Source organism: Gopherus evgoodei, chromosome 7 (genome assembly GCF_007399415.2).
Source record: "Gopherus evgoodei ecotype Sinaloan lineage chromosome 7, rGopEvg1_v1.p, whole genome shotgun sequence".
Lineage (NCBI taxonomy): Eukaryota > Metazoa > Chordata > Testudines > Testudinidae > Gopherus > Gopherus evgoodei.
The window spans coordinates 83,332,329-83,345,043 of NC_044328.1; the positions used below are offsets into that span (position 1 = coordinate 83,332,329).

General features: G+C 46.6%; 1 protein-coding gene across 5 annotated transcripts in view; it reads left to right on the forward strand.

Moving 5' to 3' along the window:
• Positions 1-12,635, forward strand: part of DNAH1 (dynein axonemal heavy chain 1) — a 144,992-nt gene extending 132,357 nt beyond the window's left edge. For 4 of the 5 annotated variants that reach the window (XM_030568242.1, XM_030568243.1, XM_030568244.1 and 1 more), the window contains 9 exons: positions 2,323-2,493; positions 2,999-3,178; positions 3,899-4,075; positions 5,195-5,365; positions 6,735-6,865; positions 7,589-7,733; positions 10,093-10,299; positions 11,063-11,297; positions 12,148-12,635. In XM_030568242.1, the coding sequence (XP_030424102.1) occupies positions 2,323-2,493; positions 2,999-3,178; positions 3,899-4,075; positions 5,195-5,365; positions 6,735-6,865; positions 7,589-7,733; positions 10,093-10,299; positions 11,063-11,297; positions 12,148-12,269 (1,539 nt within the window). In that variant the 3' untranslated portion in view covers positions 12,270-12,635. The remainder of the gene's footprint in view (positions 1-2,322; positions 2,494-2,998; positions 3,179-3,898; positions 4,076-5,194; positions 5,366-6,734; positions 6,866-7,588; positions 7,734-10,092; positions 10,300-11,062; positions 11,298-12,147) is intronic. The other variant, XM_030568245.1, reaches the window with a different exon arrangement.
• The last annotated feature ends 80 nt before the right edge of the window (positions 12,636-12,715 follow it).

A 12,715-nucleotide genomic window follows, 5' to 3' on the forward strand; every position in this document is an offset into this window, starting at 1 on the left:
ATTTGTAGGAAGCTATGCAGATAAGAAGACACCTACCTCCTAATATAAACCATATTTTTGCTCAACCGGAGGCCAGTCTAAAGCACACGTGGTACAACTGTAATTATCTGTTTACTGAATGCAGTAATACATGTAAACTACTTATATAACAGAAATGACTCTTAGTAGAAGGACTGTAGAATGTCTTGTACAAATATAGCGTCTGAATAACAAAATATAACCATACATTATATAACCCTACATCTAACTATGAGCTACTGAATGTCTAATGCAACACCCCCTCGAGTTATATTTAGTCACAAAAGTAGCCACAGTAATCGGCAGATAGTTGAAACATTTCTACTCCCCCACAGAATCTGTATCCAATGCATTCAATACTCTGTTGCTACTCTCATCACTCACAGTTGCATACATCGGAGCACACCACCTGCAGCATTTGCAGCTCCTTGTTGCACGGGTACTCTCAAAGCCACATTGCACAAAGACGAGGATGACTTCTGGAGCAGGTAGTGGCACCGTCATTTTAGGAACAAGATGTCCTGTGCTATCTATCTCCAATCCAGTGTTAACAGGGGACACTTGAATATACATAACTGTATGTATGACTGATAAATTGCATCTTCCAGGAGCTGCCTGACAGAGGCCATTGTTGGTGGCAGTTTCTCACTTGTTTTCTTCTTCTAAGCAAACAGCTCATACCCACCTTATCCAGAGATGCTTGCTTCTTTCCACAGTATAGTGCAGATACCAGTGAGCCACAGGCTGGCTCACTAAAAAAGCTGCATTTGGGTTGGACTGCAGTTACCTACCTTTGAATCTTGCCAGTGATACTGAGCAGGGATTACTTGATTCACCCACTTCTTGGTTCTTCATTAACTCTCTAGTTAGGTCAGGTCTGTCCATGTCATGACTTCAAAGTAGTAGTCCTAATCTCTGAAGCCATCAACAGGCAGAGACGTAGCTACCTCCTAGACTGTTGTATCATCTTTGATGTCTGACTGTGTCTGAGTGTTTCTGCTCTTTGCCCTCAAACTGCTCACACATGATACAGAAAAACTGCACTATGTCCAGCAGCTACATCCACTCTGGTGATGCCCACCAGAGATGTGCCCACCATGTGATAGCAATAGAATTTTTCTAGCTGTTGGATTACCCTACTTCATTAATAAAACCCATTTGAAAATCTGGCAGGCAGATTATTGCATTGTATTAGCACTTTGGGCAATAACAATGTGCCACACATCTTGGTATCTAACTGGGATAGGTCTGCTCATCAACAGAAAAGCCTTTAATGTGGCTGGGTAGTTGAGCAGGGCATCTCTGCTGAAAGAGTTTCCAGTGGTTCTGAGCACAGGGGATCTCAGGAGAAATGGATCCCTCTGGAAAAGTTTGTTCCACCTGAGTTGGGAAGAGCACTGGCTGGTAGTGAGGGAGGAGGACCTCCAGTTAAGAAGGCTTCCATTAAGCTTCCTTAGTAAACATATATCTTAAACTTAACATCAGCGCACTTAGAATCATAGAATATCAGGGTTGGAAGGGACCTTAGGAAGTCATGTAGTCCAACCACTTGCTCAAAGCAGGACCAATTTCCAACTAAATCATCCCAGCCAGGGCTTTGTCAAGCCTGACCTAAAAACCTCTAAGAAAGGAGATTCTACCACCTCCCTAGGTAACCCATTCCAGTGCTTCACCACCCTCCTAGTGAAAAAGTTTTTCCTAATATCCAACCTAAACCTCCTCCACTTCAACTTGAGACCATTACTCCTTGTTCTGTCATCAGGTACCACTGAGAACAATCTAGATCCATCCTCTTTGGAACCCCCTTTCTGGTAGTTGAAAGTAACTATCGAATCCCCCCTCATTCTTCTCGTCTGCAGACTAAACAATCCAAGTTCCCTCAGCCTCTCCTCATAAGTCATGGGCTCCAGCCCCCTAATCAGTTTTGTTGCCCTCCGTTGGACTCTTTCCAGTTTTTCCACAGCCTTCTTGTAGTATGAGGCCCAAAACTGGACACATTACTCCAGGTGAGGCTTCACCAGTGTCAAATAGAGGGGAATGATCATGTCCCTCGATCTGCTGGTAATGCCCCTACTTATACAGCCCAAAATGCCGTTAGCCTTCTTGGCAACAGGGGCACACCGTTGACTCATATCCAGCTTTTTGTTCACTGTAACCCCTAGGTCCTTTTCTGCAGAACTGTTGCCTAGCCATTCAGTCCCTAGTCTATAACAGTGAATGGGATTCTTCCGTTGTAAGTGCAGGACTCTGCACTTGTCCTTGTTGAACCTCATCTTACAACTTACAATCCCTTTAATTGTCTAGGTGCACCGTGACTTTCGCCTTTGGCTCACCAGTTTACCCAGTAACCAGTTCCCAGTGTCCATCCTCCAGAATGGCTCCAAGATGACCATTGAGCCCCCCCGAGGGGTCAAGGCCAATCTGCTGAAGTCCTACATTAGCCTGAATGATGGCTTCCTGAACTCCTGCTCCAAGGTAAGAACCACATCCTTTCCCCCAGCTCTCTGCCTGGACCACTTGGCTAGACTCATTCTTCCTGCTGCCATTGGATCACTGAGGAGCAGACTGGTTTTGTAGGGCCTTATGGGCTGAGTGTCCCTCTCCTGGCATGAAATCTCAGCAATATGGGTTCTGTCACATATTTCAAACAGCAGGAACTTGGGGGCTTATTGGAAATATTGTGGCCTACCTTTTCAAACTGGGATGTCTAAAATTCACCCTTATATGCTTATTTAGAATCATAACTTTAGACACTCAAGTTTGAAAATGTTGGCCCATGACTTTCCCAAATGGCATAGCCAGGACCAATATTCCATACCTTTGGGCTGGGCTCCTTGTCAGCCTTCTGAAATCAGCAGGTTGGGCACTTTAGCCTTCCGCCTGCTGATGTGCCTAAGAGCATACATATCTCATCCAAAAAGAGAGAGCCAACCACTGGTCAAATAACCCTTGTTCCTCTTATTGTTCCCATGTCCTGTAGATCTCCGAGTTTAAGGCCTTGCTGCTGTCACTTTGCCTCTTCCATGGTAATGCTCTGGAGCGGCGGAAGTTTGGGCCACTGGGGTTCAATATCCCATATGAGTTCACGGATGGAGACCTCCGCATCTGCATCAGCCAGCTAAAGATGTTCTTGGACGAATATGCAGACATCCCGTACAAGGTGGGAATGGAGAGCTGGTCTGCCTTACCTCTGAATGGGCGCTGGAGAGGTTGCTGGTGCATAAGGGGGCTGCATGTGCTCTGTTGTGAGTGTAGAACTCTACACAACTGGGAAAGTCCATGGAAGCAGTATAGTGTGTGATAACGATGGGGGGCATCATTGAAGCTGTCTGGAGACAACCTAGGAGACATTGGATTTCAGAAGCTTGATCTGCTTGTGTGTTCAGTTTCATCCCCTCTGACTGTTGTGGAAAGTTGCATGGAATTGTTTGCAGTCTCACACAAATCCAGCAGCAGTAAAATATACAAGCCATGATTTGCCCTGCGGAACCTGCGTGAAATGTCATAACTCCCATTCCATGGGCCAGCTCCATTCTTTGCCATCCCTGGGCTTCTGGTGGGCCCCTGTGTTCGCCATGGAGACCAGAGGACTGGAGTGCCCCTTGAAATGATTGTCCTACAACCAATAATTCCAAAAAACATATACATTTAAAGATATTGCATGCAGTAGTCTATATTCCTACCATTGCAGGCTTGTTCCCTCGTGCTATGGACTAGAAATTTATAACAGACCATGCAGCGAGACAGACTTTCCCAAAGATTTACCAAGTCATCCTTCACTTCCTTTCTTGCTGAGATTCAAGTTCATGTCCCAGCTTAACATTTGCAATGAGTTCTTTGGGGTAGGATGTTGCTTCTAAGGTAACATTTTTCTTTGCAGGTTCTGAAGTATACAGCTGGCGAGATCAATTATGGAGGCCGAGTGACAGATGATTGGGACAGGCGATGCATCATGAATATATTAGAAGATTTCTACAAGCCAGAAGTTCTAACTGAGGATTTTGCTTATTCCGAGTCAGGGATCTACAGACAGATCAGCACCACCTATGATCTTAACGTAAGTATTCAGCTCGTAAACCCACATGTCTCCTAGCCTCACAGGCACAGAGCAGAATGCTAAATAGAATCTGGAGACTCCAAATGTGAGATCATCTTCTGGAAGAATGTGATAATATCCGAGTGAATTAGCAGAAAGTACAAGGTAATAAAAGCCTGCAAATCCGCTTTTATCTGACTCTGTACCTGCATTTCACAACAAGAGAATCAACACAGAACCGTGAGGCAGGGCTGTCTTTGTCTGTGTTTGTACAGCACCTAGCACATTGGGCTCCTAGGCACTACCAAAATACAAATAATAATGATGCAAAAGCATGTCCAGCTGCACAATAGAAGACTTTCTACTGAGGATTTCTGGTGGCAATAGAAGCAATATGAGTGATTCTGCAGTCACTTGTAGCTATTGTCAGAATCCCCAAAGACTATCCTTATAATATGTAGTTTGAGTATAGATTATCATCTAGACTAATACCACCCGAAGTGGACCCAGAGTGGAACCCTTACCAGCATTAGCCTACAGCTTTTGACACTTGCTTGTCTATCTTGATGAGTGTACACAGTGGTGGTGTAGCCATGTCAGTCCCAGGATATGAGAGAGACAAGGTGAGTTAAGTAATATCTTTATTGGACCCACTTCTGTTGGGGAGAGAGACAGCGCTCTGCATGTCTCAAAAGGTGGTCTCTCTCCCCAACAGAAGTTGATCCAATAAAAGATACACTCATTAAAGAGACAAGGTGGGTGAGGTATGTGCTGCTTCTCCAGATCGCTGCCCTCAAATCCCTTCTCCTTTAGTGCAGAGCCAAGCTCCACCCCACATACAGCATTCTCAGCTTCCCTCCCAGGTCAGCCCTTCATCACCATTCTCTTATTCCTCTCCCATCCCCTTTCTGGTGTTGGGGCATCTCAAACTAGCCACCTCTGACAACATTCTGTTGGTGCATCACCATGTAAGATACAAGTCTGTATAAAAGCCAGGAAGTCCAAAGGCATGTGTCATATTCCTCTCCTCTTTCAAACTCTGCTGGGCCAATAACCATCAGAATATAGCTATGCTATTTTCCCCTCCTCCCTTCCAATGCACACTCCTCACCTCAAATCTTGTGGCTGATTTCACCCTAGGGATACATCCAATATATCAAGAGTCTGCCACTCAATGACACCCCGGAGATATTCAGCTTACATGACAATGCCAACATCACCTTTGCTCAGAACGAGACCTTTGCCCTGCTCGGGGCCATCATTCAGCTGCAGCCAAAGACGTCCGCCTCAGGAGGCCGCGGCAGGGAGGAGGTGTGTAACTACAGTTGCTGGGCTTGCCACATGCTCAGTGTAACATACAGTGCTCTGTGGGACAGAGAAAGGTAAAGCCCGCCCTCCACTGGTTACTGCTGCCTACTACAGCCATAGTCCCTCTAGCTAGATTTTACAAGGCAAGCAGGATCAGGTCTAGTCAGTCCTTGGAGGGAAGGTCCTTTGCTCCTGTTCCCCAAGGAAAACCCAAGAGCTACAAGACGTGCTATTAGTGAGTAGCTAGCACTCTTCTCCCTGGCTCAGGACTGAAGGTAGGGTGCTCTGCAACCGGAGGTAGCATTCAGAAACTATTAAATAGTGTCCTGACCCCTTCTACTCATTAAGAACCACATGGCATTTTGCGCAGGGGCATTAGCCTTTGTGTCCTGGTCTGGGGATGTGTAACTCCCTTGGTAGTTTTCACAGGATAGTGTTCTTCACATCCTGACTGGAACAGTTGTTCAGCATTGCTGAGCACTGCTATAGCTTTGTTGCCTCCCATTCCTAAAGACATGGGGGAGGCGTTTCCTGTTTTGGGATCATGTAGGCATTGTGTACATGGAGCGAAAGCAGCTCTGGGATGGTGGACAGTGTTGATTATAGGGATGGAATGTAGTTCCCTTCCCATTACACCCTTGTTGGGAATGAGATTCCCTAAAAGATCTGGCAGGAAGCTGGGCAGTTGTGTAACAGCTGATTTTGACTTAGCGCTTCCATTGGGGTTAGTGCACTGTATTTTGACAAGAAGATGTCCTCTCCTACACACAGCTGTGGTATCAATTCAGCCGGGTGAGTTTGTGCCACCTCCTGGTGGATTAGAGAACAACATAATAAAAGGAGCTAAATACATAGGCTCAGATCCTCAAAGGTATGTAGGTACCTAGCTCTAGACTTGAAGAAGAGCTCTGTGTAGCTTGAAAACTTGTCTCTCTCACCAACAGAAGCTGGTCCAATAAAAGATATTCCCTCCCCCAACTCAAGTCACTCAGTGTCTCAAGTCGCTCTTGGCAGCCATCCTTTCCTTTGCGTGTGGTCTGTCACCACAAATACTTGGCCCTAATTTCCCCAACAAGCCTGTCCATTGTGTGCCTCGAGGATGACTTTTTTAGAGAGTGTCAGGGAGAGGCTTTTACTTTGCAACTCAAGAATTCCTGCCTGAGGGAGCATTTTTTGGAGGAAATAACTAGCAGCAAAGTTACTGCTAACCCCAGGTGTAAGTCTGGCCCCAGGGAGCAGAAGCGATTCATTTCCCCTTTGACTTTGGTCAGGCTCGTTCCTTCTGCTGACAAGTTAAGAAGGCCTCTGAAGTTCTCTACCTAGAAGCTGTTTCCAGAGCAGCTTTTCATGCCTTGTTCCATCTACTTTCTAGCTTGTAGAGGAGACATCAAAGGACATCTTGAAGAAGGTCCCTGACCCCATTCACCTGCAGGAGGTGATCCTGAAATACCCCGTGCTGTATGAGGAGTCCATGAATACAGTGTTGGTGCAGGAGGTGATCAGGTAAAGCTCTTACTCACTCCCAGCCTTTCAGTTTGCAGGAACACACCTCCTCTACAGAAGCACTAGGGGAACTGGCATGTGAGCTTCTGCCCCCAGTGGGAAAGGAAATGGCTACGCAGGCTCTCAGAGCAGCCATTCCTGGAGAGGGGAAAGCAGAAACTTAGCCCGTTTTCAGCTGGTCCTTGTGGAAGGTATCAAGTGCCTTTTGCACCACATGTGGTGGGACTGGAGTTCCAGTGTTTGATTAGGTTCAGATGTTGCCTTAGTGACAACAGATAGGGCCTACAGCCTTAAAATCCCACCTGTCCTGCAGGAATCGAGTGCCTTTTCAATACAGGAACTCCATGTTATTCACTGGAATTCATCCTGCAGTTGAAGTTTGAAGGTTCAAAGACATAAAAGAACCACGTAGACAAGAGGTGTCATTTATTGGAGAGAACTTACTACAAGTTCCCATTGTTAGCTGAGCATTTTGATAGGGTCAGAGTTTAGAGACATTTTCCATGCTCTTCAAAAGTCTCTCTGGGTTGGGGCTGCAGGCCAGAAGGCCACACTTCAGTAGGGCTAAAGTTGTGCAGCACATCAGAAGGGCGTTGTTTTTACGCATTGATGGTGATGGTCTCATTCCTCAGCACTGGAAGACCTCAGCCAGTGTTCTTAAATCATGGTCTTGGATTGCTCTGCTCCTTCCCCAGAACTTCTATCTTACTCTTTGTTGCTCAGGTACAATCGGCTCCTGGAAGTAATTGCACAGACACTGCAGGATTTGCTGAAAGCCCTCAAGGGTCTGGTGGTAATGTCCTCCCAGTTGGAGCTCATGGCCAACAGCTTGTTCAACAATATCGTTCCAGAGCTCTGGAATGCCAAGGTATGCATCCACCTGCCGGTTCAGGAGCATTGGCTCATCAGGTTTTGAACATCACCTACATGGTCCTTCCTTCATGATGAATCAGCTCAGGACTTGAACAAAGGAGACTTAAGAGCTGGCACAGGGGTCAATGAAACTAGAACTTCTCCATTAGAAGGGTTCTGATCCTGATTCTGTTACATACTGAAATGAATTAGTGGGTCTTATGCTAGTCTCCAGTGGGCTCTGATCCACACCAAAAACACACCCCACAGTATGACATGCATATCATGGGCTGGTCAAGATTGAGGTGCACAAGCAGAGCTTTATAAATAGGTTTGAAAGTCTTACCACCCTCTTAGTCCAGCTTAGACATTTGCAGCTATTTCTCTACTAAGTCCCACATTTACCTCTTAAGAACATAAAAACGGCCATACTGGGTCAGACCAAAGATCCATCTAGTCCAGTATCCTGTCTTCCAATAGTGGCTAATGCCAGGTGCCCCAGCAGGAATGAACAGAACAGGTAATCATCAAGTGATCCAGCCCCTGTCGCCCATTCCCACCTTCTGGCAAACAGAGGCTCTAGACACCATCCCTGCCCATCCTGGCTAATAGCTATTGGTGGACCTAGCCTCCATTAATTTATTTAGTTCTTTTTTTAACCTTGCTATAGTCTTGGCCTTCATAACATCCTCTGGCAAAGAGTTCCGCAGGTTGACTGTGTGTTGTGTGAAGAAATACTTCCTTTTGTTTGTTTTAAACCTGCTGCCTATTAATTTCATTTGGTGACACCTAGTTCTTGTGTTATGAAAAGGAGTAAATAACACTTCCTTATTTACTTTCTCCACACCAGTCATGCTTTTATAGACCTCAGTCATATCCCCCTTGTCTCTTTTCCAAGCTGCAAAGTCCCAATCTTCTCTCTCCTCACAGAAGCTGTTCCATACCCCTAATCATTTTTGTTTCCCGTTTTTTAACCTTTTCCAGTTCTAATATGTTTTTGAGATGGGGCGACCATATCAGCACACAGTAGTCAAGATGGGGGATATACCATGGATTTATATAGAGGCAATACATTTTCTGTCTTATTATCTATTCCTTTATTAATGATTCCCAACATCTGATTCACTTTTTTGACTGCTGCTGCACATTGATTGGATGTTTTCAGAGAACTATCGACAATGACTCCAAGATCTCTTTCTTGAGTGGTAACAGCTCATTTAGTCTCCATCATTTTTTATGTAAAGTTGGGAGTATGTTGTCCAATGTGCATTACTTTGCATTTATCAACATTGAATTTCATCTGCGGTTTTGTTGCCTAGTCACACAGTTTTGTGGGATCCCTTTGTAGCGCTTCACAGTCTGCTTGGGACTTAACTTTCTTGAGTAGTTTTGTGTCATCTGCAAATTTTGCCACCTCTCTGTTTACCCCTTTTCTAGATCATTTATGAATATGTTGAGTAGCACTGGTCCCAGTACAGACCTCCGGGGACAGCACTATTTACCTCTCTCCATTCTGAAATTGTACCATTTAGTTTCCTATCACTTAACCAGTTACTGATCCTTGAGAGGACCTTCCCTCTTATCCCATGACAGCTTACTTTGCCTAAGAACCTTTGGTGGGAACCTTGTCAAAGGCAAATGTTCTGCCATGTTTTGAAAAGCAGCAGGACTCTTATCTTGTGGTTCCCTATGAAAAGACCCCAAATCACCCAGAACCTTGACACATGCCCATCCTCAGCACCTTGGCATTACTTATTATACTTGCCTGCAATTGGCTCAGTCCATCGGAGGGCAGGGATGCTCCCTAAATATCTATGCACAATGGCATTGTTACTCAGATATGCATTTCCCAGCTGGGACAGGTTGTGGGAGTCTTATTTGCATAAAATCACGGTACAGTTATTTCTCAGCCCAACACTATATGAGTCTCTGCACTCTGATTGACTGGTGGGCACTAGCTCAAGGGCAGGGATTTGCATAATCACTGTGTGGCTGTTTCCTAAGAACTGTATAGTGAATATGCAAATCTGTCTACTCCAAATGGAAATGGAAACCGAAACACTGCACCCCATGAGCAGCAGAAAGCATCAAGATTGGTGAATGGGGGTTAGTGGTGTGCACAGCCTAGACCTGGCACAAAGGCCCACCTCCTAGCTTTTTTGAAGTAATGCCTTCCCTACCCCTACAGGCACTGGTCTGGAAAGAAAATAGGCCTTTTTCAGTCTTTGTAAGACACTCCTTCCCCACTAGTCTCTTGTGGGTTGGTTAGCTGCAGAATCCAAGCAGCAAGTGCAGCCTATTACTGATGGACGGGTGACTGAACTAGCAAGAGGATTCAGGCCAGCACAAAGCACTCCCTTGTTGGTCTCCTGCAGGCGTACCCGTCCCTGAAGCCCTTGGCCTCCTGGGTTAATGACCTGCTGCAGCGGATTGACTTCCTGCAACGATGGATCACTAAGGGGATCCCGCCTGTGTTCTGGATCAGTGGCTTCTTCTTCCCCCAAGCCTTTCTCACAGGGACGCTGCAGAACTTTGCCAGGAAATCAATCATCTCCATCGATACCATTGCGTTTGACTTTCAGGTCAGTGACCTGGGGGAGTTATGTTATGTTGAATCGGCACTGGCTGGCTCTCCAGCAGTAAGAACCCAACTCAAGGAGAGTAGAGACTCACATCCCTTTGACACCACTGCCTAACAGGTCAGCCACGGAGCTGTGTGCGTCACCTAGCCTGGAGCGCTAGCTGTAGACTGCCCTTTGCAGACCACTCAGGCTACACTACGTTTAACTGACTTTTGGAAGTTAGGGCTCCAGTAGGGGGGGCAGAACGCTTGTCCGTCCCATCTGCCTTTGTTGGAAGAGCCCAGGGACAAATCCCAAACACGCTCCTCCAAAAAGCCTCAGCATGTGGACCCAAAAGCCTGACTTAGGTGTTTTAGCCACCACCTGCTCAGAGCAAGCAGTGCCCCACTGTGGCATTTCTATGTATCTGCACCCACCTTTTCACACCACTCCCCTGTAGGGCCTGGTTTCAGAGCTGCCAACTACCCACAGCTTCCATTGACTGCAGTGAGAGTTGTGCATGCTCAGTGTTCCTGAAAATCTCAAGCTGGAGATTGAAAGTCAGGTTTCCCCCAGGGCTGTTTATGGCCACCATATTCAGAGCCTTTTATGCGTAGAACACAACCCCTCCTGGGAAGCAGCACAGTTGTTAGGAGCAGGAAGTTTACACTAGTTCCTGGTGCTCGCGGGGTGGAGGGTGTGCACACTCAGTTAGGAGTTGATCACTGTCCGGCTGTTTAGTGGTGGGCCTCTTGTGACATTCTGCTCTTCCTCGGGCCGGTAGGTGATGAGAGAGTCAGTGAGTGAGCTGGCTGAACGTCCTGCCCAGGGCTGTTATATTCATGGCCTGTTTCTGGAAGGGGCTCGCTGGGATCCCGTCTCCTTTCAGCTAGCAGAATCACGCCCCAAGGAACTTTACACAGAGATGGCAGTGATCTGGCTCGTCCCTGTTCCCAACCGCAAACCTCCAACCAGGGGCTTCTACCTGTGTCCAATCTACAAGACACTCACTCGAGCAGGTAAGGCAGCCAGTGAGGGCTCCCAAGGCAGAGGCTGTAAGGGAACTGCACTAGCACCTAGTGAGATCAAGTAGCAGCTGACAGTTAGGAGTAGGCTCCTTCTCCGTCACTGCAGGGCTAGTGCTCATGCTCAAAGACCCTGGCAAGATGACACTATGTTACATCTCTCATGTGAACAACAGACCTGGTTCCTGCTGGCCCCATTGACATGAATGACAGAGCGACCCAATTTCTTAGATGTGTAAAAACAGCCTTGGTTGGGCTGCTTTATTATATGTCTCCAGAATATGCAGGCAGAACCAATTAGCATGATGCTGCCCAAACAAGCAGGAGTATTTTCTTATCAAGCAGAACCTTATCCATTAACCACAGACCATCCCAGCCTTCAAGATGCATTTCTTTGCCCATGTCGTCTCTCGTAAATATACCTGCTGCTCTGTGTTTTATATTTAATACATTTTAAAAAACCTTTCAAGGCAAGATACGCCACTGCCTACACTTCAGCCCTCAGAGAAGAGAACCAGTATGTGCTAGATGTATCATCAGGTTGCTTAATGCACTCCTGGAGGACGCTTAACCAGCACAGTGCTGAGTGCTGTATAAAAACCGACACAGGACAGCATGTTCCCAGCTCAGCTGCAGAAACATTACTAAGTGACTGGCTCGAGCCCCACTGTAGGCAGACTAGTACAGGACCAGGATGCTCCTGCAGTAACTTTGATGCTAGAGCAGCTCCCACTTGTCCATAAGTCACAGCAGGGGGGTGACAGGGATGAGATTTTTTTTTCATGTATAGACTTACCAGCCCTGGGTTCGTGTTCTAATACAGCTTTACCTGTTTCCATTACAGGGACATTGTCAACAACAGGTCATTCTACCAATTATGTGATTGCAGTGGAAATCCCCAGCAGTAAACTCCAGAGGCACTGGATCAAACGGGGTGTAGCCCTGATCTGCACGCTAGACTTCTAGGAAGCCATAGCAGCAAAGGGTCTGTGCACCAAGGTACCATCATAATGTGTATTTGTATGCACTGCTTGGTTGGTGCAGTCAGCTAGAGCTAGGAGAGGCCTGCAATTAAACCCTGCTCTGGCTGCCCCTGCCTCTGAGAGCTCTTTAGTTGTCATAAATAAAGCAGCTGTTGATTTTACCAATAGCATACTTGTTTCTTCTAATCAGGTGCCCCCTTCCCCTCCCACCAGTGTTTAAACTAGGCAGCAGCTGAAATCAAGGGCCAGGAAATGCAGAGACTCACATGGTTCCCACAGCAGGGGCTGGTAACTGACTAGAGCAGCTTAGGCCAGGTGCCATTATTGTGTGTCTGCTGATACTCTACCTGCTGCACTGACTGCTTTATCCTTCTATCCAAATGCTCCCCTGCAGTGTGCTAGGTACCCAGCCTGCACCCCCCAGCCTCT